At 34.9% G+C, this 23,694-nt stretch overlaps 1 protein-coding gene across 15 annotated transcripts in view; it reads left to right on the top strand.

The window, feature by feature from the left end:
• ARHGAP32 (Rho GTPase activating protein 32) overlaps positions 1-23,694 on the top strand; it is a 298,406-nt gene that overhangs the window by 251,485 nt on the left and 23,227 nt on the right. For all 15 annotated transcript variants that reach the window (XM_053203873.1, XM_053203879.1, XM_053203876.1 and 12 more), the window contains 4 exons: positions 3,913-4,062; positions 13,181-13,283; positions 15,103-15,247; positions 15,668-15,750. In XM_053203873.1, coding sequence (XP_053059848.1) covers positions 3,913-4,062; positions 13,181-13,283; positions 15,103-15,247; positions 15,668-15,750 — 481 coding nt within the window. The remainder of the gene's footprint in view (positions 1-3,912; positions 4,063-13,180; positions 13,284-15,102; positions 15,248-15,667; positions 15,751-23,694) is intronic.

Raw genomic sequence — 23,694 nt, forward strand, 5'->3', positions numbered from 1 at the left:
GGCAAGATTTCATTCTTTTGGATCGGTGAGTAATACTCCATTGTATATATATACCACATCTTCTTTATCCATTCATCTGTTGATGGACATTTGGGCTCTTTCCATAATTTGGCTATTGTTGATAGTGCTGCTATAAACATTGGGGTGCATGTTTTCTAACATACCTTCTGATCAGCATTTTTGTATCCTTTGAATAAATACCTAGTAGTGGAATTGCGGGGTCATAGATAGGGTAGTTCTATTTTTAATTTTTTGAGGAACTTCCATGCTGTTTTCCAGGGTGGCTGCACCAGTTTGCATTCCCACCAGCAGCGTAAAGAGGTTCCCTTTCTCTGTATTCTCACCAACACCTGTTGTTTCCTGAGTTGTTAATTTTAGCCATTCTGACAGGTGTGAGGTGGTAGCTCCTTTAAAAAAAAAACAAGCAGTAATTCTCTGTGCAGATGTATCGTAATTCAACCAATTCCCTATTAATGCACATTTGTGTCCCTAATACACATATTGGGTTATTTTTAATGTAACTTTCCTAAAGTGTTTAAGCTGTTCAGTGTGTTCTCGTTGCATACATTCCAAACTTGATAACGTGGCCGCTAGTACCTCGCCTTGGCATACCTCTTCTTCCTCATTTCAGACCATACTGTCTTCCTTGCCGTCTACACCCAGTGCCTTACAGATCAGATGTGACTTCTTCACACCTTCCCTGGCCACCCTATCCAGTGTACTTTCTTTTCTCTTGAAGAGTCACATTGTCACTTGACTCCATTTCCTTATGGGCAGTTAAAAGCAGTCTGAAATTACCTGGTTATCTTAATTTAGGCAGTACCACACAGTGGCTTAGAGCTTGGGTTTTGAGCCAGGCCACCTGATTTTGAATCCTGGTTATATGACCTTCGACCTGTTACTTAGCACTCTGTGTCTTAGTTTCTTCATTTGAAAATGGGAATAGTAGTAGTATTTTCCTTACAGGGCTCTATGAGAAGTGAATGGTTAGTAAATATAAACACTTGTGCAATTGCTAGCTCTTACTAATATAAAATAAATGCTCGCTATGTTGGTGTTTGTATTTAATTGTTCCATTGTCTTTCTTCTCTCGGTAAGCTCTGTGACAGCAGGGAGCTCACCTGAGTTGTTCCCCAGTGTAATCTCAGGACTCAGAACAGTTCCTAAGATATAGTAGGCATTTAGAGGTTTGTTGCTGAATGAATTATACTTAAAGTTCAATTCCCATTCCTAGGAAACATTCTTGGAGATCTGAGACTAAAAGAATGCTGTCTCGTATACATCATATACGTATACAGTTGTCATATTCAACAGACATTTTCATCAAATTTGTTACCAAAATACGAATGCCCACTGTTAACATTGTATCTTGGAATTCTGGCCAATTATTAAAATCTGAAACAGAAATAAAAACTTATTTCTATCAGAAAAAGGATAGAATGATCATATTTGCTTTGATGCAATGATATATCCATGAAATCCAAAAGGATCAACTACATTCTTCTTAAAATTGTTGAGGGGCGCCTGGGTGGCTCAGTTGGCTGAGCAGCTGACTTCAGCTCAGGTCATAATCTCACAGTTGGTGAGTTCGAGCCCTGCGTCAGGCTCTGTGCTGACAGCTCAGAACCTGGAGCTTGCTTCGGATTCTGTGTCTCCCTTTCTCTCTGCCCCTCCCCTGCTCACACTCTGTCTGTCTGTCTGTCTCTCTCTCTCTCTCTCTCTCTCTCTCTCTCTGTCTCTCTGTCTCTCTCTCTCTGTCAAAAATAAATAAACATTAAAAAATTTTTTTAATTGTTGAGAGTATGGTAAATGATCAGATTTGAACTATACATAAAAAAATTGTTTTCTGACGTACCAGTAATTACCAGTTAAAGCCATAATTGAAGAAAAGTGTTATTCTACAAGAGCAGCAAAAAAATGTAAAATACCTTACAATATTTCTAACCGGAGATTTATGTGGAGTGTATCTTTTCATAAAGAAAATTAGAAAATTTTACTGAGAGAGATAAGAGGTTCATAAAAATGATGATACACCCAGTTTCTGGGTAGTAATAATGAAAATATTGTAGAATTTTATCACTATAATGTTAATGTATAAAAATACATAAAGTACATATAGAAATCCAATGTTAAATTATTGCAAACCAAACTCATTTGTATTTTTAGATAAATCTTGTCAGAATTATTTTAAAGCTTATGTAGAAAATGTCTGAAAATGAATAGAAATCGTTTGATGGCCACTCTTTAACAAAGATTCGTAGCACACTCTGTGCTAACAACTAGGGGAGAATAGAGCTCCTACAAGTCCAGTGACTTTTTTAATACAGTAATGCTATGATACGTGCGACGTACTTCTGAAGTTACCCAAGAGTGCTATCAATGTCTCACCAGCAGGTAAGAGAGCGTATCATTTAATTTACAGCAAGGAATCTAGGATACAAGAGAGGTTGTAATTTACCTAGAGTTTTAGGACATGTCAGAAGAGATAGCATCAAAATTTTTCTGACAATTCCAAGTAAATTTCAAATAATTGATATCGAAAAAATAAATTCCCCGTGTAATCTGTGTACAATCTAAGATGACTACCTTGTTCCAGTTTGCCTAGAATTTCCTCGTTTTAACACTTAAAGTCTCATGTTCCAGGAAACCTCTTGGTTATGGGCAAACCAGTGTGGTTGATCACCCTTGCGCAGTTCATAGAAAAGATGATGTTTGGAAATATAAATATTTCTTATAAAACAGAAACACATGGAGGACAAGTGGCTGGTTCAATCTGTAGGAACCCATCTAAGGCCATCTTGTGGTCCCCAGGCCACACGTTCTGTCTGTGCACAGAATTCCTACAGGAGGCTTCATCAGTTCAGGGGATTTAAGATTTGGGTTCATTCAAGAATCTATACATAGTAGGATTCAGTAAGACTCCCAGTAACCATCTGCAAACTGAGTAGGATTGAGGCCATGTGGCTTATTAGTCTTCTATTCCACAGCTAATCTCTGAGTTTATGGTAGTTGTGGTATGTTGACTTTTAGAGTAGATTTTCCTGTAGGCTGTACTTTCCAGAAGTCATTTTTCTGGGGGATTTGTTTGTTTGCTTTCAGTTTTATTGCTGTTGTCTTTCTATATGGATCAGTGGAAATATTTTACTTCTTATTAATCTACTTATTTCTCACCTTTACCTAAAAGCAATTAAGGTGATATATTTAGTATACTATAGATGGATGTTAATAGAAGAGTTCATGGGTTTTTTTAATGTATGTGTTTTATATAGCTGTTTGACAAGTGTGTTCTATATCATGACATTGTCCTCTTTATAAAATAAGAAAGAAGGAATTCTTTCTTTTTTGTTTTACTTTCCAGGTTATAAATATATTAAAAATTCTAACCATCAAGTAAAACATTTTAGAAATAGACTAGAAATGCAAACCACGTTTACATCATTGAAGGTCTTACTTATTATAAAGATTTCCAAAGCAATATATCAGAGTAAAACTCGGGTCCCAGCCATAATCCTGTAGCATCCTTGGGTATATGCATTGGGAAGATAGCTCATTTACTAAGCTTGGTTTATAGGTCACAGATTATAATACTTAAATATATTGTTATATTTATATATTATATTTATATATTTATATATTAATATATTATAATAAAAATATTAAGTAAATACTTAAATATATTGACAGTTGCATCAGGTAAGATCAAAGGTTGGTGAGAAGAAGATGTAAAATTATGCCATTTATAATGCAACTGTTGCCTAAACTTGTACTGAAAATTTCCTACAGAATATAAAATGTGCATGTAATAGATGATTTTGCAGTCAGCCTGTTGAGAGCTCTGCTGTTTTTTTTCACACCAAATAAAAATGTAACCACTTGCCACAACTGAGGGATTTCCTCTTTATTATTTTTCAGTGTCCAAAAAGCACGGGAAGCTCATCACTTTCCTGCGCACATTCATGAAGTCTCGTCCCACAAAACAGAAGCTGAAGCAGCGGGGGATCTTGAAAGAGAGGGTGTTTGGTTGTGACCTGGGGGAGCACCTTCTGAATTCTGGTTTTGAAGGTAAAAATAGAACTTATAACCTCATAAATTCAGCATCTGACCTCTCCATGTTGCTTGTCGATAATCAGTTTGGAAGCAGATTAAGCAAGCACCATTTATTCCATTTAAGCTCCGCAGCATGTATTGAACTTTTTCACATACTCCTTTGAGTTGTGAGATAACTGAGAATAGAGAAGTTCTAAGAATGCACTTTGGGCCTCACAGCTGCTTGTGATCTGCCTGGGATGGGTAAGTAAGACGTTCACACAAAGGGTACAATAGCACTGTTAGTCTGCATTATTTTTATATCTGTCCAGACTGCTTTCTCAGCCAGTGTTTCCTCTCACTTGTTTGTAACTTATTTATTTAATTTCTATTTTGAAAAAAAAAGTCAAATTCTTGAGACTATAAAATACCAAGACCAGTCTCCCACTGGTGTAGCTGAAAATTAATTTTTTTTTTATTTTTAAAATTTTTCTTAAGTTTATGTATTTATTTTTGAGAGAGACCGAGCAAGTGGGAGAGGGGTAGAGAGGGGAGGGAGACAGAGAATCCCAAGCAGGCTCCACACTGTCAGCGTAGAGCCTGATGTGGGGCTCGAAGTCATGAACCATGAGATCATGACCTGAGCCAAAACCAAGAGTCGGCAGCTTAACCAACTGAGCCATCCAGGAGCCCCTAAATTTCTTTCTAAATTAAACTCTGATTCAAGAATTCAGTAATTGGCTAAATGGATGCAGGGGATGAATGGATAGGAAGAAAGGAAAAAGTTAAAAAAAAATTTTTAAATAATTCTTTTCTCTACCATCTCCTTTAGAGATCCTGTATTAAAGAAGTATCTACCTGCAGAAATAGATAATTCGTGAAATTCTGAATCCTGATGGGAAATACCCATTGTACGTTTTTAAAAGGCCACTAGTGAAAACTAGTGTTAAGTACCAATAAACATCAAGTTCAAAGTAAGGCCTTACTCATTGCTTAAAGAATAGCAGTGTATTGGGGCATCCGGGTGGCTTCTTTGGTTAAGTGTCTGACTTCGGCTTTGGCTCAGGTCATGATCTCACAGTTCCTGAGTTCAAGCTCCACATCAGCACAGAGCCTGCATCAGATCTTCTGTCCCTCTCTCTCTCTGCCCTTGCCCCGCATGCACACGCTCTTGTCTCAAAACATTAAAAAAAAAAAAAAGCGTAACAGTGTGTTTATAATATGAATTTAATACAAACTATACCATGTTTCTTGAAGGAGAAGGTAAAATACTATTTTATTTTATTTTTTATTTTTTTAATGTTTTTATTTATTTTTGAGAGAGAACAAGTAGGGGAGGAGCGGAGAGAGAGGGAGACACAGAATCAGAAGCAGGCTCCAGGCTCTGAGCTGTCAGCACAGAGCCCGACACGGGGCTCAAACTCACAAGCCCTTGAGATCATGACCTGAGCCCAAGTCAGACGCTGAACTGACTGAGCCACCCTGGTGCCCCTAAAATAAAATTTTAAAAAGGTGCTGTTCCCAAACTAATGTCAACTTAATGCAGTTTCTGAAAAACAACCTGAGGATTATTATTTTAACTAGTCAAAATGCACATGGAAAAATAAACCATTGGGGAATATCAAGCAGCGCTGTGGTAGAAAAAAATCAGTGATAGAATAGGAGGCATCTAGCTTTACCAAACATTAAAACAATATGCAAAAATAGAATGTTATTAGTGTAGAGAATGAGATATGAATGAAATAGCTTGGAATGTTCAGAAGTTCTTACTATAGATAAGAATCCACTGTGATAAAGTATGGTCTTAAAACCATACTTTACATTCACGGGGTGGGGGTGACTTATTAACTATGTATGTGTATATATAGAGAAAGAGAGGGACAGAATATGAAATAGCAATTTTGAAAAAAATTCTTACTTTATAACACTGAAAATTCCAAGTGTATAAAACTATCTTAAACTCATAGAAATGCTAACATGAAATGATTTCTTTTTGCGATCAAAGAGGGATGAAGCTTTTCTCAGGTTAAAAAAAAAACATAAAGGAAGGGGTGGGCTCAAGTACCTAATTTCCATATGATGAAAATGACAAATGCAAAGGAGAGGTACCTCAGACAGAAAGTAATCTGTTTTTGGATATGATAAAATGTTCCTAATAAAGTGTATGAAAACATCATTCAGATTTGTGAGAAAATTAAGCCCCTGAGTAGAAGAACTGAGAAAAGATAAAACATATAATTTTCACAGGGAAGATAGATGGTATCTAAAATACCAAACGTATTTCTGCTTATTCATAATCATAAATGTATCTTTGTGTAAATTTGATATGCCATTTTATATTGGTAAACATTATTAATATCACAACTGTTTTTCTAAAATATGATATTCAGTGCTATTAAAAATAGCAGTGATTTTTACCAATAAGGGAAATTTGTGAATTACTGTGAATTACTGCTTTTTTGAAAAACATTTTGGCACTTTATAGCAAGAGACTTTATAGTGTTCCCTTTATGTAGCAGTTTTCCTTAGGGATTTGTACTAAAGTTGCTTTTCAATAGGAGCAAAAATATTCATTATAGCATTAGATATAAGAGCAAAAAAATTGAATCCTCAACTTGTAGGGAAATTATTCTATAAATTATGAGGCTATCGAAATTGTAGTTTGAATATAATGTAGAAATTTGAAAAATGTTCTATATACACCCTTTTGAAAGTGTGTATATTTAGGTGATGTAAAATTGAATACAATTATGGTACAGTATTTGATGTAGATAGGAATATCTTCATAACTTTTTTCTTAGTTGTCCTTTTTTCAATTAAAAAAGAAGAAAAAAGCACTAGAAGAGTATTAGAAATGAAATTAATAATCTGAGAAGAAAAAACTCCGCTAAAGGCCTGTCCAGAGGAAAAGTCTGTATTCAAATGATTAGAGAAGCAAAAATTAATTTGTACCATTAGAATGTAATGGTAATTTGGTGAAATTTAAAAGGCAGAAACCTTGAAGACTGAGGTAAGGTATATTGTAGTTAACATACTAAAGTTACTTCCTGTTTGATCAGGGATAGTGGAAAATGAAGAATAAGTATCCATATGAAGTATATGCATTTGAATGTTCAAATAAGGGCTAACCAGAAAAGGGAAAACTTCGAAATGTATTAACTAAAATTTTTGGAAAGAAGATGGTTTTTAATAGTAAAATAGTTTATTAGTTTGTCTTTTATTTAATAAACGTGGAGGAATTGAAGCTTTTTAAGATTTTGAGGGACACCTGAGTAGCTCATGTGGTTAAGCATCCAACTTCAGCTCAGGTCATAATCTCCAGTTCATGAGTTCAAGCCCCATGTTGAGCTCTGTGCTGACAGCTCAGAGCCTGGAGCCTACTTTAGATTCTCTCTCTCTCTCTCTCTCTCTCTCTCTCTCTCTCACTCTCATTCTGTCTCTCTCTCTGTCCCTCCCCCACTCACTGTCTTTCTCTCAAAAATAAACATTAAAAAGAAGCTTTTTAGGATTTTGAGACTTCATATATACTGTACATAGTCTATAACTACAATCATGTGTGCATTTGTATAGGAGAGAACGATTATTTTAAAGTCTAAATTAAAAGATAGAATTGAATATATATAATAGTATTTTCAAGTCAAAAGGAATAATCACAAGGAAGAATGATATATTTATATAGTATATACATAATTGTGAGAAGACATGAGATATAAATATGGATGGCTAGATAGATATAATTTAAAATGTGTATAATCATTCTTCCTCATATTTATTCTGTTTTAGTTTGGACTGTAAAATAGTGTTCTTATTCTATATAAAATAGATTTTGTACCAGATTTTCTAATAAGAAAGCTCATTTTGGAGTGCTGTTTTGCTAAGTGATTCATTCTCTCAACTGTATTCCTAATGAATAATTAATTTTATAGAAAGATTATGCTGTTACCACTTTCTAAACTTTTGAACACCTCCCTGTTGGAGAAAGTGACAAACCTGACCTGTTTCTTCCATACAAAGTGTTGTAAGAAATCTTGTAGGAACCTGACAAGGCATTAAAAAAATCCTTTAGTACCAGGATTCACTCAGAATGATCTTACAGCATTTCAGCTACCACAAAACACAATGCTTGTAATTGAGTTGCTTAAAGATTGTATCACAGTTCTCTAAAGAACTGATTTCTTTTTAAATCTCATATAGTACTTTTTGTGTGGGTAATTTGTCATTTACATAGGCATCCTTAATTATGGAGTCAAATGTTTTTTGTTATATTTCTTTTTTCTTTTTTATCTCTTTTTAATTTTTATTTCTTTTGTGTCTCATTTTTTTCAACCCTGCTTGGATGTGATATTAATATGAGGAATGTTTTCTCGTTTGGTCTGCCATGCTTTTTAGCTTTCACACATCAATTCAGCACATTTTAGTTGTACTTAGAAGTTTCAGGTGTGTTTCCATTCTTAGTAAGTATGATAGTAGAAGACAGGTACCAATATATCATTTCTTTCTGAAAAACAACAGATTTAACAACTAGAGTGTTCATACATTCCCTAAACTATGATAAATTTATTCTAGTGGAACAAAGTTTTCAGGTGTCATGGATTTTTTTTACAGGATTTATGTTGTTTACTGCACGTACTTGAAACCAAATTTCCTTAAAAATGAGATTTGAAATGAAATTGCAAAAAAAGTGAGAACTTTGTAGAAAACTTGGTTTTCTACCAAAAAAATTAGAGTTGCTACAAAATACAGAAATTTTAAAACTCAAGATGAGGAAGCTGTTGCCTGAGCACATTTCTGTGTCTGAGGAAGAGGCTTTTTTGTTTAACATTTATTTATTTACTTTGGTGGCTTGGTGGGGAGGCAGAGAGAAGAGAGGATCAGTGCAGAGCCTGACATGGGGCTCATTCTCACAAACCGTGAGATCATGACCTGAACCCAAATTAAGAGTCGGACGCTCAACCCAATGAGCAACCCAGGTGTCCCTGAGCAAGAGGCTTAGAAACAAAAAAAACCCAAAAACACTATTGTAAATATACAGAGATCTTATAATCAGAGCACACTGGGGGAGAATAACAAGGCCAAATAACCCATGAAAGTATCCCTTTTGATAATCCTATTTTCATAACCAAAAACGATGACACACGTTCTAACAAGTAAGGCTGTACCAGTGTCCTCCTGGCCTAGAAGCCACCCCTCAGAGAGTGGAATTTGACTCTTTCATCTGTATCACAGAATGCATGCTTGATGCCTGGCATATAGAAGGGTTGTAATAAATGGTTGATGAATGAGCGAGTGAGTGAGTGAATGAAGAGAAGAGACACGAAACCACAGCTGTCAAGAAAAATCAAAGACCAGTCCGTGTCCTACTTACTTACCACACACTTCTTTTAGCTGTGGTTCTAATCTTAAATGTCATCAGTTTTAATTTAGACATGTACTTATTATATTGTCATGATGACATCAAAACTACTAAAAATACTAAGTAAAAATGGATCAGAAGAATGCTGTTGGAGAGTGTGGGAATAATTCTTAAAGTCCTGCCCTCTTTTGGTAGAACCGGTGTGGAGGTTTTCTAATGCTACGTTTTGACTGGGTCATTGTTTAATGTGCACTTTGCTGGTTTGTTAGATGGTGTTGGGGGAAAAGATGGTTATTAAGATGCCTTTTTTAAAACTAGGATTTCTTCTAATAATGTAAGGGGTTCGCATATTGCTTTCTTATATGTTCGTGAAAAGAGAAACCAGATCTTTTCTCTTTTTATCTTCTGACCCTGTTCTTCAGTTTCTACTATCTTCTTTAAAATCAGTTTATGCTTTTCTCTTTCATTTTACTACGTATTTTAAATAACTTTCTCATTCATCTGTCTTAAAATTCTAAGTAATAGCACTGTTCAGTTATGTAATTTTATTTATGAAGCCCCACTATGTGATTGTTTTGGGAACACTCAGTCTTTTTGCCCAGGGAACATAAAATGTTAAACAGTTCAGATGTTTTCCATGATGTATTATGTCTGTGGAGCCTCAGCCATATATTATCAGGGAAAGACCTTTAATTCAAAGTTTGCCTACTTATTTAGGAGAATATAAGCCAGTATGCATCTACTATCACATGGTTGTGAGAGTCCCAAGAAAGTAATCTATACTTTTTAAGAGATGGTAGCTTATTTTTATGAAAATTCTATAATGCATCCTAAGAGAGCCTGATAATACAGAAATAAAACCCTGTGTTCTGAAGGGCTTTGAGTACCTGGGTCAGTTAGCATGCTAATTTGGAGAATGCATAATGAGAAGTGTCTTTTAAGAAAAAAAATTACAGCTTTGTTTTCCTTCCTTTCTTTAAGTAATTATATTGGTTATCCCAATAATCTCTAAATATATTTCCTTTGAAGTAGGTGGTAGAAATTTTCCAGGTCCCAGTTTATTATTTTACTTCTAGTTTGTAAGGATAGAAACCTAAGGTATTGAGATTATCATTGATGGAGCAGTATTAGTACTAGAACTCCAGTTCGTAAAGATATTTTTCTTGTTACTAAGATGATAGAAAGCATACAGTTGAAAATGAATACAGTTTCCTATGGAAACTAAGATGGCCCTGCTCTGCTGACTTGATCATATGACTTTCTCAGGCTCATAAGGGCAGTTATAGATTAATTCATTTGCTAAATTTGTACCTTGTTTCCAGACACAGACTTTGAATATACAAAGGCGGATGAAACATGCTTTTTGCTCCTTAAGAGCTTGACTAGTAAAGGGTAATAGTTGTATAAACAAGCAAATATTTCAAAATGACATAGTTCTTTGGGCACCTAGAACATAGTGCAGCTAGCTCTCCTTAGGAATATTCAAAGAAGGCTTGCTTAAGAGTGAAAATTCAGTTGGGTTTTCAACAACAGCCAAGAGTTTTCTATAAGAAGATGATAGTACGAAGAGAATCCCAGAAGAGGCAATTGGTTTTTCTCCACTAGGAAATTGAGGGACTTATAAAATGGCTGCTTTGTGTGGCAAAAGAGGAGAGACTTGAGTTGGCCTAGAGTTGTGAAATTAATAATGTAAGTGCAAACCATGAAGGACCTTATATTCTAGGCAGTATTTTGCCTTAGTTAAAAATTGGCTTTGTACTTGGACTGTTTAAATTAGAATCTCATTTCATCCGTTGTTTCCTGTTTGCCCTTGGGTAAAACTTCATGTCTGTAAGACTCAGTTTCCTCTCAAAATAGTGACAGAGCTTTTCCTATGGATTTTTGTGAGAACTAATTGAGGCATCTATTGTAAAAAACTTAGCTTGGCACTTATTACATGCTCAATAATATAGCTGCTTTAAAAAAATATTCAAAGCTAAAGAGTTTAAATTTTAAATTAAATTATAGGATCTGGTAGAATTTAAAAGATGGAATGCAGGAAGGACAAAAAAGAGGCAGGAGAACCGATGAAAAGTCTGATATAGGGGCACCTGGGTGGCTCACTCGGTTAAGCTTCCAACTTTGGTTCATGTCATGATCTCACGGTTTGTGGGTTCGAGCCTCGCATCGGGCTCTGTGCTGACAGCTCAGAGCCTGGACCCTGCTTCAGATTCTCTGCGTGTGTCTCTCTCTCTGCCTCTCCCCTGCTCATGCTCTGTCTCTATCTCAAATGTAAATAAACATTAAAAAATTTTTATAAAGGTCTGTTATAATAATATTCTGTACAGTAAATGAAATACATTAGCTATAATTACCTAATTAAAATATCTCAGTTGTTTCATTTGCCAATCTGAATGTTTCATCCTTTGTATAGCAGTTTTTTGCAGACCAAATAATGCTCTCCCAACCTTCCTTTCATGGATTCTTTTAACTAACACTATCAAATGAACATTGTTATGCTAAAGCCTGTAAACTCATCAGTCGTCAGTAAGACAATTAAGACATTAAGACAAAGTTCAAATTTCAGCTACTGTACATTTTTGAATGAGTATAAAAACTTTTAAATTATGTACTTTGAATGGTCTTTTCTAGACTATAGGCCGGACTAGCTGTCAGTTTGTATCAGGTCTTTAGTGAGGTAACCAGAGAGAGTACCCCTTCTTTTTTTTTTTTTTTGCTTATTGCTACAGTGTCCTTTATGATTAACTGATAATATTAAGTCAAAACATCAGCAATGTTAATGTAAAGACAGGCAGGAAATTAAAAGATTCCCTCTACCTGAAGTCAGGTTGACCTTTGCCTTATGTTGGTGTTTTGTTTATTGGATAAAATTCAGAATTAGCATTAACTGTGAAAAGATGAGAGAAACTTTTATTTTTTTTATTTTTTAAAGTTTATTTTTATTTATTTAGAGAGAGAGCAGGAAAGGGGCAGAGAGAGAATACCAAAGCAGGCTCCGTACTGTCGGCACAGAAGCTGATGTGGGGCTCAAACTCACAAGCCATTAGATCATTCATGACCTGAGCCAAAATCAAGAGTCAGATTCTTACCCAACTGAGCCACCCAGGTGCCCCAGATGAAAGAAACTTTTAAAAGTGGGAAACTGGGGGGCGCCTGGGTGGCTCAGTGGGTTAAGTGACCGACTTCGGCTCAGGTCATGATCTCACAGTTTGTGAGTTCAAAACCCACATCAGGCTCTGTGCTGACAGCTCAGACCCTGGAGCCTGCTTCCAGTTTTGTGTCTCCTTCTCTCTCTGCCCCTCCCCCACTTGTGCTCTGTCTCTCTCTGTCTCTCAAAAATAAATGTAAAAAAAATTTTTTTTTTTAAGTAGGAAATTGGAACACTTACAGGCAGTGATAATTGCCTAATGTTGGGATAAGCACTAGCTTTGTTATATCCATTTTCTATGTGTGAAGTTCAGCAAAACTGTTACAACTCTCCTGGTAACATGAATTCTGTTACTTACCATTACACTTACACATAACTATCCTAATATATGAATTCTTTCACTTACTGTTAACACTTAAATGTAATGGGAGAGAGCTGGTCTTGATATTCAGGTACCAGTTGTCTAGTTTACATGTGAAAATAAGTAAACGTGTCTTCATCAATTTTTGTAGTAGACTAATCTCTGCCCCTTATAATTTTAATTTACAGATTTTTTTTTTTTGCTTATGAAAACTAGGACATTCTGATTTTTTGTCAACTTTGTTTTGACAGAATACTCCCAATTTAATCTGTTTTTAAAACCCTGTCTTTAGTTCCTCAGGTTCTTCAAAGCTGTACAGCATTCATTGAGAGATATGGCATTGTGGATGGAATATATCGTCTCTCTGGCGTTGCCTCTAATATCCAGAGACTACGGTAAAAACTTATTTGGCATTTTCTTTTTCGTTCCTGTTGTAATTTCTTAAAATTAAATTATTTCAAAATTAAGGCACATTGATAACCATAATTTTCAGTAATATAGTCTGGATGAAGTGGGAAATAATATCCATATTGATTTTTGTAAATGTTTTCCTAAATGCCATTTCTTCATTTGTTCTATCAGAAAACCATGTCTCCTTAATCTCTTCAATTTTATATTTTTTCTCATTTCTATATTTGGAGATTTGAGCAAATTTCAAAGTTTGCATCCATGAAAAAAATGAGATGACAATTTCCATTGTAATAGAATTATTCTTTTTAATTAAAACTGACGAGTGAAACTTCTTCTGTTGAACCACTCTTGCAGCCCAGGAATCAATCACACTCGATCGTGGTGAATGATTCTTTCAGTGAGCTGTTGGATTTGGTTTGCTAGTATTGAGAATTTTTGCATCCATGTTCATCAGGAATATTGGCCTGTAGTTCTGTTTTTTAGTGGAGTCCTTATTTGGTTTTGCTCTCAGGGTAGTTCTGGCTTCATAGAATGAGTTTAGAAGTTTTCTTTCCTTTCTGTTTTTTTGGAATGTATTGAAAAGATTGGTATTAACTCTTCTTTAAATGTTTGGTAGAATTCCCCTGGGAAGCCATCAGGCCCTGGACTTTTGTTTGTTGGGAGGTTTTTGATGACTGATTCTATTTCTTTGCTGGTTATCAGTCTGTTCAAGTTTTCTGTTTCTTCCTGTTTCAGTTTGGGTAGTTTATATGTTTCTAGGAATTTACCCATTTCTTCCATGTTGTCCACTTTGTTGGCATACAGTTTTTCATAATGTTCTATTATAATTGTTTGCATTTCTGTGGTGAAACTTCCTCTAATCCCCTTTAACACTAGTTTTGTAGCACATATACATGTTATGTATTCTACGTCCTCTCCCATTATCTTCTCAGAGACAAAAATAGTGGTATCCGTTATACCAGCAATATAAATTTTATTTTCTCTTAATCTCTTAGATTCTAGTCTGTTCTTAATATGCTCTTATCCTTCATTTTTCACTGTGCTGCACAGTGATTGCCATTATTCTACACAGATTTTAATATTCCAGTTGACCACAGAGCTCCTCTCTATTTTCAGGAATACACGTTTGTAAAGTACTTAAACTGATTCTTGTACTGAAGATAGTTTCAGTCTTCAGTGTCAGATGGAGCAGATCCATTGTCCACATACACTAATCCTCTAGGTTGATAAGTAGTCCCATGCCTGTCGATTAATATTAATCAACCTCCTGGAGAGTGAGCCTAACTTGCCTTAGTATTCTAAGCACAACTTACATTTCACTCCCTTTACACTATAGATCTTACTGGCTATTCAAATTCAGTTAGCTAGAAATTGCTTTATATTGTTCTGGCTTCCTTATCCTCCTTCAATAAAGTATTCCTGAACTATATACTCCTGAGGGATTTCTGTACAGAGTTGTTCATGGACCAGCTGCCACTCAGCCCTACTGTCCAGAATTGCCAAAATGTTAGCTATTCAAAGCACTGGAAATTGGGAGTTCTGTTTTCAGATCTATGTGTTAAGAGCTGCTCATCCATATATGTTTCAGAGGTTGTTGTCCTTTGTAATATTAGAGCTATGCCCATAATTTCCACTTAGAAAAACACTTCTCTTATGATCAGACATCCAGTTACTGCTGAAGTCCAAACGTAACCTACATAAAATACAATCACTTGAATAAAACATTAACTATGCTTTCTGTTTTAAGTCCTATATTTGCTTTTCCTTCAATAAAATAATTGTATTTTGTCTCTTGTTTGTTAGCCATGAATTTGACTCTGAACATGTCCCCGACCTGACTAAAGAACCTTATGTTCAAGACATCCATTCCGTGGGCTCCCTCTGTAAGCTGTATTTTCGAGAGCTCCCAAACCCTCTGCTCACCTACCAGCTGTATGAGAAATTTTCTGTGAGTACAAGTCACTGCTAATCAAGTTCTCTTTGGAGTTGTGCTGTGATTTTATGCCAAACGTGCAAAGATTGGTTTGGTCATGTAAGAAATAGTTCTGTGACTAAAATACCTCCTTCAAAGAAAACAGAAAACTGTTATTGATAGCTAGTCCATAGTCTTCACTGTTTTCACATGTGCATACATTTAGTTTCTGACTTTGGCCCACTAATCTTATCATCCTCAAATTGGTTACCATAAAGTTTTAAAAAATTATCCTTTAATAGATTTCAATGTCCATACAGTATGGAAACAAAGTTTACTTTCTTGATACTATATAGTTCCTTGTCGTTCAGTAGAGTGAGCACTGAATTGTAAGTGAATAGCTTAAGTTTCTACCAACAAAGCCTAATGGTCTGTTTCTCATTGTGATTGTTGCAGGATGCTGTTTCAGCAGCAACAGATGAAGAAAGGCTGATCAAAATTCATGACGTCATCCAACAACTGCCCCCTCCTCACTACAGGTAAATCACGTGTTGTAGATATCACCCAAGAGTACAAGTCAGTTGATGCGAAGAGTGGTGTTTTTCTTTGGTTTTCTAACTACTAAAACTTCCATGGAGTTCTGTTTAAACTTCCGTTTGTTCATACATTTATGTTTCTGTATCCCAAGGCCTGGCACAGTGCTTGGCATCCAGTAGGCACTTAATAAAAGTTGAATTAATGAACAAAAATAAATGAACAGATTGATAGTTGACTAAACCTGTTTTGGGGGGGGGTTGTTTTGTTTTTTGTCTTTTGATACCCTGAGAAATACTGGTGTATGATCACAAGTGTGAATACTTGTGATTGCTTGAATCCAAAGTAGGATACAGTGCTGAGTGCCTGTTTACTTCCAACCCTCTTACCTTTTTCAAAAGGTGTCCAAGCTACAAGGAACCACAAAACCTAACAGGGGTCTCAGAATTCCTCCTCAGGAGACTCTCAGATGATCTATAAACCTGTGTTTTCTTTTAAGTCTTGTTCTTGTTTATTGTTTTTGTTGCCATTGCTACTTTTTAAGACCCAATTTAATTTGTATGTTAGTTTGGACTCTAAGAAATAGTTTTGGTCATATCAGAGAAGACCAGAATAAAATTAAAGATGACTGCCATTTAGTGAGAGAAAGAAAACAGTATGAACCATAGGTGATAATATGCAAAAAAGCAAAAGGTAAAATTTTTAAATTTCAGTCATTGACAAAAAGTAAATGCAGTAGATGTTTTAGTAATACACGAATTAAGTAATTTAATGCTTTTTTTTAAGAATCACATTGGTCATATATGTATTTGAAAACTCAGCACTAAATTTGGCACTCAACACTAAAATTTTTAATCAACATTAAAAATTAGCATAGTTTTTTTTAGTCAGCACTATAGTTGTAAATCATGATAATCAAAGAGCCAGAAGGTAACTTGGCCCTGACTCATTGTCCTGTTAACATAGCCTGTGTTAAGAGGAATGTGAGGGAATTAGAGAGGTTCTTAATGACCCATTGAAGTGTGAAAAAAAAACCCAACAACACAAAAGAGCTTTTGTGAAGGAAGGTCAAGAAATGAGGTCTTCAACCCTGAAAAAGAAAGCTGAGGAGACAAATCTGATAATACACAGTTATTGAAGAATATTTAAGGAGGAAGACAACTTTTTTTTTTTTTTGGTACTTGCCAGAAAAAGAAACCTAGTGCAATACAATGAATATTAGCTTTGATAGATGGGAGTTTTTATTTGCATGTTCATCACTTCCTATGTGACCTCTCCAAGCACTAATATCCATGTGTGTGAAAAGAATACTAATAATCCCTTCTTAAGAGGATTTTCTTGATGTTATAATGAGATCCAATGTGCGAATGAGTCTGGCCCTGAGTATTTTTTTTAATGTAAAACAGCAAGACAGATGATTAGAATTAGGCCAAGACTTCTTGACTTAGTTTTATAGGAGGTACCATATAAATATATCTTTTTTCTCTAAATTAAAAAAAAGATCAATATAATATATATATACATGGTTTTAAAAAGTCAAATGGTGTGTACAGATGACTGTTTTTCACTGTAAAATGAAAAATGCTCCACAACCCCCCTTCCTGATTTCTCCTTATTCTCTATTTCTGAATAGCATGCGTATGCTTTTGTTTCTTGATTTTTCATTTTTAGATAATTATTTTTACCTTCCTTTTGTGGTGAATAAAATTTAGCTTTCTTATCACCCCCACCCCAGTACCACACAAACTCACACTTCCCCTTCTTTCATGTTCAGAGTCTGGTTATGTCAGCATTTGGAGTTAAACCAGTATTCACTGTCTATATTGTAGTATTACAACCATGTAACTGTTATTCATGACTGTACATAATAGATACTAGACTTTATTTCCTTTCTGGAATAACTGTGTGTGTGAGTGTGTGTGTGTGTGCGCGCGCGCGTGTGTAGCAGATGCCCATTTTTGGCTTGCTAAGTTTCTGTTCATCACTAGTTTATCCCTGAAACTCTTTCACAGGACTATAAATGTTCTGTCAGTGTGTTCAGACTTATCAGGCAACGTGTTTGGTTTTTTTTTGGTCCCGTGAAAATATCCCTGCTGGAGCCTTATGCCCCACTACTCAGTACCTCAGTCCAGGCTGTTTGCTCTCTAGATGTGCAACACTGTGAACTCTTAACCCTCATTTTGGAAGTTCTATTCATTGCCTCCTGCAGGATCTCTTGTTATCATCTCCCTTGTTTTTACTCCCTGCTTTGTGGTAGACATCTTTGGAAGCTTCTCCAGGAAAGTCGAATGGGAGGTAAATGTGTTGAGACTTTGATATGAAAATGCTCCTATTCTACTCTTGTATTTGATTGGTAGTTGACTACAGAATGTTAGCCTGTAAATAATTTTTCCCCATAATTTTGATGGTATCACACCATTGTCATCTAAGCAAAAATGCTGCAGCCATATGACATATTTTGTTTTGTTTGTATCCTTTCTGGATGCTTTTGAATTTAGAACCTCCCTAGTGTTCAGTTTTCACATTGACCCATCTTGGAGTGGGTTCTTTTTCATTCTTTGCTGTGGACACTTGGTAGACTTTCTCCATCTGGAAACTTCTGGGAAATTTTCTTGTTATTATTTCCTTGATGGTTCTCATTGCAGCTGAAATCCCTTCTTTTTTCTTTATTCTCTTTCTGGGTTTATTGTAGCTCTTGAACTAACTCTTTCAAATTTTCTCACCTTCCTTTGTCAGTTTCCACATACGGATTTCCTCCATCTCTTGATTTACAAGAAAGTTATTTCCAGGAACAAACAAACTAAACTTTCTTCCTTCCTTCTGTCCTTCCCCCGTACCTTCCTCCTGCCCTTTCTTGTTCTACTTTACAGCATCCTGTTCTTATCTCATGGATATAATATCTGCTCCCTAGGAGAATATTACTGGTAATTATAGGTTTTGTTTTGTTTTGTTTTAAATTGTTCTCTGCTTGTCACAGTATTTGTTCCTTCCTCATTTGGCAGCTCACCCTTATCAAGACTGCAAAATATTCAACAGATTTATGGAAGCAAGAAACAAAAATTCTTTTTTAAAAAATCATGTTTTATAAGTGTGATAGCATTTAACTTCATTATGATTTAAAATAATCTGCCATGAACAGTTATAGAAACACTTAAGATTGGCTTTAGGTAAGTTTACAGTTTCAATGATATTTAGTCAAAGTGGTGCAGGGAAAGAAACCTATTAAACAAAAAAACTTAATAGTGCTGTAGACACCAATCTGTACATTTTACAGAGGGAATCGAGAGTATTGGTTAATATTGTGGGTGAATTAAGAGAACATCAGTAATATATATGGACAGTGTGTATTATGTGTGTGTATATATGTATATATGTATACATATATGAGATATACTATATGTGTATATATATTTTATGTATACATATATACTGTATACACATGTATACATATATTAGTATAGTATGTATACAGCATGTCTAGCATATATATGTATACATACTAATATATGTATGTATATATACTGTATATATGGTATATGTGAATAATTATGTCAGCAAACTAAAATATATGGTACATAAAATATATAAAACATATATTCAATATAATCAAACACTATTGGCAAGGTGCTATTCTTAGAATACAATGATAAACAAGATAGAATTCATTACCTCAAGGAACTGAAGTTTTAGAGGGGTTATGTATAAAATAGGCAATAGTGTATGTATATCCATATAAATATATATAATAGACAGTATATATGTATATATTTCTCATCTGGTAAAGTATGTATGCCTCCTATATTTTTTATTTTTTATATTTTATATAAATAAATCTCCCAACATAAGTTTTATTTATATCCCTTACATATTTATCCCCTGTTGTGTAGTACATTTATGTCACCTGTTATATATAATGTCTCTTTTTAATGTAGGGACTTTGAAGCCAAACTACCTATATTAGCTATGTGACCTTGTGACCTTGGGCAAGTTCCTTTGCCTCTTAGGCTCAGTTTCATTGTGTCTAAAATAGACAATAATAGTACTTTTCTAGTAGGATTATTATGAATATTAAAGGAATAGAACTTAGGACAAGGCCTGTTACATAAGTGCTATTTATATGTGTTAATTACCCTTATTGTTATTGTTATTATGTATATCTGTGCATTTGCTTTTTTATGTTTTATCTATAATGTGTGTATGTGTGTATATACACTCACATATGTATCTTCTGTAGAAGCAAGAAACAAATTATTTTTTAAATCATGTTTAAATAAAGTGTTTATACCATTTAACTTCATTATGAATTAAAATAGCCTTGCATAAACTTTACAAAAACACTTAAAATTGGCTTTAGGTAAAGCTTACAATATATATTCATATATAACTTCTATATATTATGTTTATCTCCTCTAACTATATTCATATTTTTCCTACACAGTATGTATTTTCCTTTATTATACAGATACAGATATTTTTCAACAATATATAGATATTTCCCTTACTAATTACATATGTAGCTCCCTTAGTTATTTAATCTTCCCTGTTGAACATTATATACTTTTACCTGCTATATATTATATATTGTACATGTATTGTACCATATATCTGTATAGAATATATATCTATATTTATATGGATATATATGTATTGTTTGTTTTATAAACACAAGTTCCTTGAGGCCATGAATTCTGTCTTGTTTATCACTGTATTCTCAGAATAGAACCTTGCTAATAGTAAATGTTCAATAATATATATTGAATATATATATTATATATTTTATGCACCATGTATTTTATAGCTTGCTGGTATATGTATACATATATAGAATGTATATCCTAATATTATTTTCTTTATTCCTAATATATATTACCTACAATGCATGCCCACATGTTTTACATATATTGTTTACTATATACATATTTCCCATTCTATATAATATATAATTCCTTGTGATAGATCTCCTGCTATCTAATGTGTTTTTATATTCTAGCGTCCTCTACATAATTTGAGTGTTAATCTCCTGTTATGTATCTCTCTCCATCCAGACTTTTTAAGATTTTAACATTCACATTTCCTAATTCCTTAAATTCTTGAAAAACATGATTTTTGATAGTGTTCTCTTATGTTATTTAACCTTTTCCCTAATTTACCTATTTGATATGTTTTATGGTGCTTTTAAGTTTTTAGTTTAATTCCAGTATAGTTAGGCATACAGTGTTATATTAGTTTCAGGTGTACAATATAGCGATTCAACAATTCTGTACCCACTTACTCAGTGCTTGTTATGATAAGTGTACTCTTTAGTCCCCATCACCTATTTCACTCATCCCCCTACCCACCTCTCTAGTAACCATCAGTTAGTTCTCCATAGTTAAGACCCTCTTTCTTGGTTTGTTTCTCTCTGTTGTTGTTTTTTTTTTTCTTCACTTGTTTATTTTGTTTTATAAATTCCACATTTGAGTGAAATCATGGTATTTGTCTTTCTGACTTATTTTGCTTAGCGTTATACTCTCTAGCTACATCTGTATTGTTCCAAATGACAAGATTTCATTCCTTCTAGTGGATGAATAATATTCTTGTGTGTGTGTGTGTGTGTGTGTGTGTGTGTGTGTGTGTGTGTCTGTATATATACATACCACATCTTGTTTATCCATTCATCTACAGATGGATACTTGTGCTGCTTCCATACTTTGGCTATTATACATAATGCTTCAATAAACATAGGGGTGCATGTATCCCTTTGAATTTGTGTTTTGTATTTTAGGGTCAATATCCAGTAGTTTGATTATTGGATTGTAAGGTAGTTGTATTTTTAACTTTTTGAGGAACCTCCATACAGTTCCACAGTGGCTACACCAGTTTGCATTCCTTGGTGGAATTTTTCCCCCCAATTTTGAACATTACTGTGAGGACCACCCATTTACATGAATCTTTGTGAAAATCTAGATTTTTTTTTTTTTTTGGATAAAGACCTGACAGTGGAATTCTTGGAAATCAAAGGGCACTAAAATTTTCTTCCCGATATGCCAAAATTTCTAAGCTGTGAAGATTTATGCAGTGTGTGCTCTGCTGAATACGACAGTGCTCACTCACCTCATGGCACTGCTGACTAAAATTCTCCTTTAGCTTTTAAAAACATTTTTACAATTAGATATGTGAATAAAATGGAATCTTTGGTTGTTTTGATTTGCATTTCCTATAAAGTATATTTGTGAAGTACTTTAATATTTCCCTTCCTTCATCTACCCACCACCCAAAATTGTAAGATTTTACATGTTTTCTGAACACATTTATCAAGCTTCCCACCTGTACATGGTCTCCAGACCAGCCCCACTTCTGTCTGTGTGTCTGCCTTTCCTACTTAAGAATGTTAGGAGGGAACGAAAGTTCCACCTGCGGTTGAAGGAGCAGGGACTTTGGAGCCATGCCGACCTTGATTTGAGACAAGCACTTCTTGGCTTTGTAACCTGGGCACACCTTGGCTCTCTCCTCCATAAAGTGGGGAGTGGCAACACTGTGCTGGGTAGGGCTGTTAGGGGAACTTGATGAGATCCCTGTAGAAGCATGTTCAGGGCTCCTGGGTGGCTCAGTCGGTTGAACTCGGCTGACTCTTGATTTCGACTCAGATGATGATCTCCTGGTTCCTGAGTTCAAGCCCCGCATGGGTCTCTGCGCTGACAGCAAGGAACCTGCTTGGGATTCTTTGTCTTTCTCTGTATCTCTCTCTCTCTCTCTCTGCCCCTCCCCTGTTCACTGTCTCACACTCTCTTTCTCAAAATAAATAAATAAAACATTTAGAAAGAAAGAAAGCAAGAAAGCAAGCAAGCAAGCAAGCATCTTCAACAGTGCTTCTAGCTGCCAGCCTCTTTCTTCTCAGATTCACATTGGTCTCTTGGGCTCATATGCCGACCACAGTTTAACTTTCATTACTGTTTCATATAACAGTCTTAAACTTCTATCTCCTATTTATTGTCTTTAATGGCTTCAGTCCCTATACACTGTAGGTAGGGGCACTTTGAGAAATGTAGGTAATACCTCTGTGTGTTTATCTGATCTCACTTGCATCTAAGCTGATCATGTTTTCTTTCCAAAACTGTTCTGCCTTGTTATTTTAATCTCTCTATATATGCATAGAATTGTTTAAGTAAAGCAAATAAGATAACCCAGGATATTAGGATTTGGAATAGGCTTTCTCTTCTAAAAGCACATTTTTTACTCAAATATTCTCTGTCCTTGGTGCCCACTGCAATTCTTCTTTTAACTGTTTAGGCTTGTGAAATACTGTTTTCTTTTATAAAAGAAAAGTTTAAGTCCTCTCCTGTTAGCGTGTCTGTTACAAGTAGAATATCATAAGTTCATGATATCATGTGTTGAGAAGTTAGCTTTTATGGAGGACTTACTTCACTGGTGTCCTTGAAACTAGATGTCTGATATTGAGGAGGGCACCTTTTGGGATGAGCACTGGGTGTTGTATGGAAACCAATTTGACAATAAATTTCATATATTGAAAAAAAAAAGAAACTAGATGTCTGACAGCCAGGAGCAAATATTCCTAAAGATTTTCATTCATTCATTCATTTTTTAATTTTTTTAAAAATATGTATTTTTGAGAGCAAGAGAGAGAGACAGAGTGTGACCGGGGGAGGGAGAGAAACACTGAGTCTAAAGCAGGTTCCAGACTCTGAGCTGTCAGCACAGAGCCCAACTCCGGGCTGGAACCCACGAGGAGTGAGATCATGACCTGAGCTGAAGTTGGATGCTTAACTGACAGAGCCACACAGGCGCCCCTCCTAAAGACTTTTAAAAACTAAGACTGTTTTTTAGAACCAGTCCTGTCAGAAACGTTCATTTCTTACTGCCTTACACTTTTTTCTTAGAATTCTGTAGATGTGATTACTGTATGCAGAGTATGTAATTCATAATATTCTTCTGACATTTCTGTGGTAATA

Source organism: Acinonyx jubatus, chromosome D1 (genome assembly GCF_027475565.1).
Source record: "Acinonyx jubatus isolate Ajub_Pintada_27869175 chromosome D1, VMU_Ajub_asm_v1.0, whole genome shotgun sequence".
NCBI classification, from domain to species: domain Eukaryota; kingdom Metazoa; phylum Chordata; class Mammalia; order Carnivora; family Felidae; genus Acinonyx; species Acinonyx jubatus.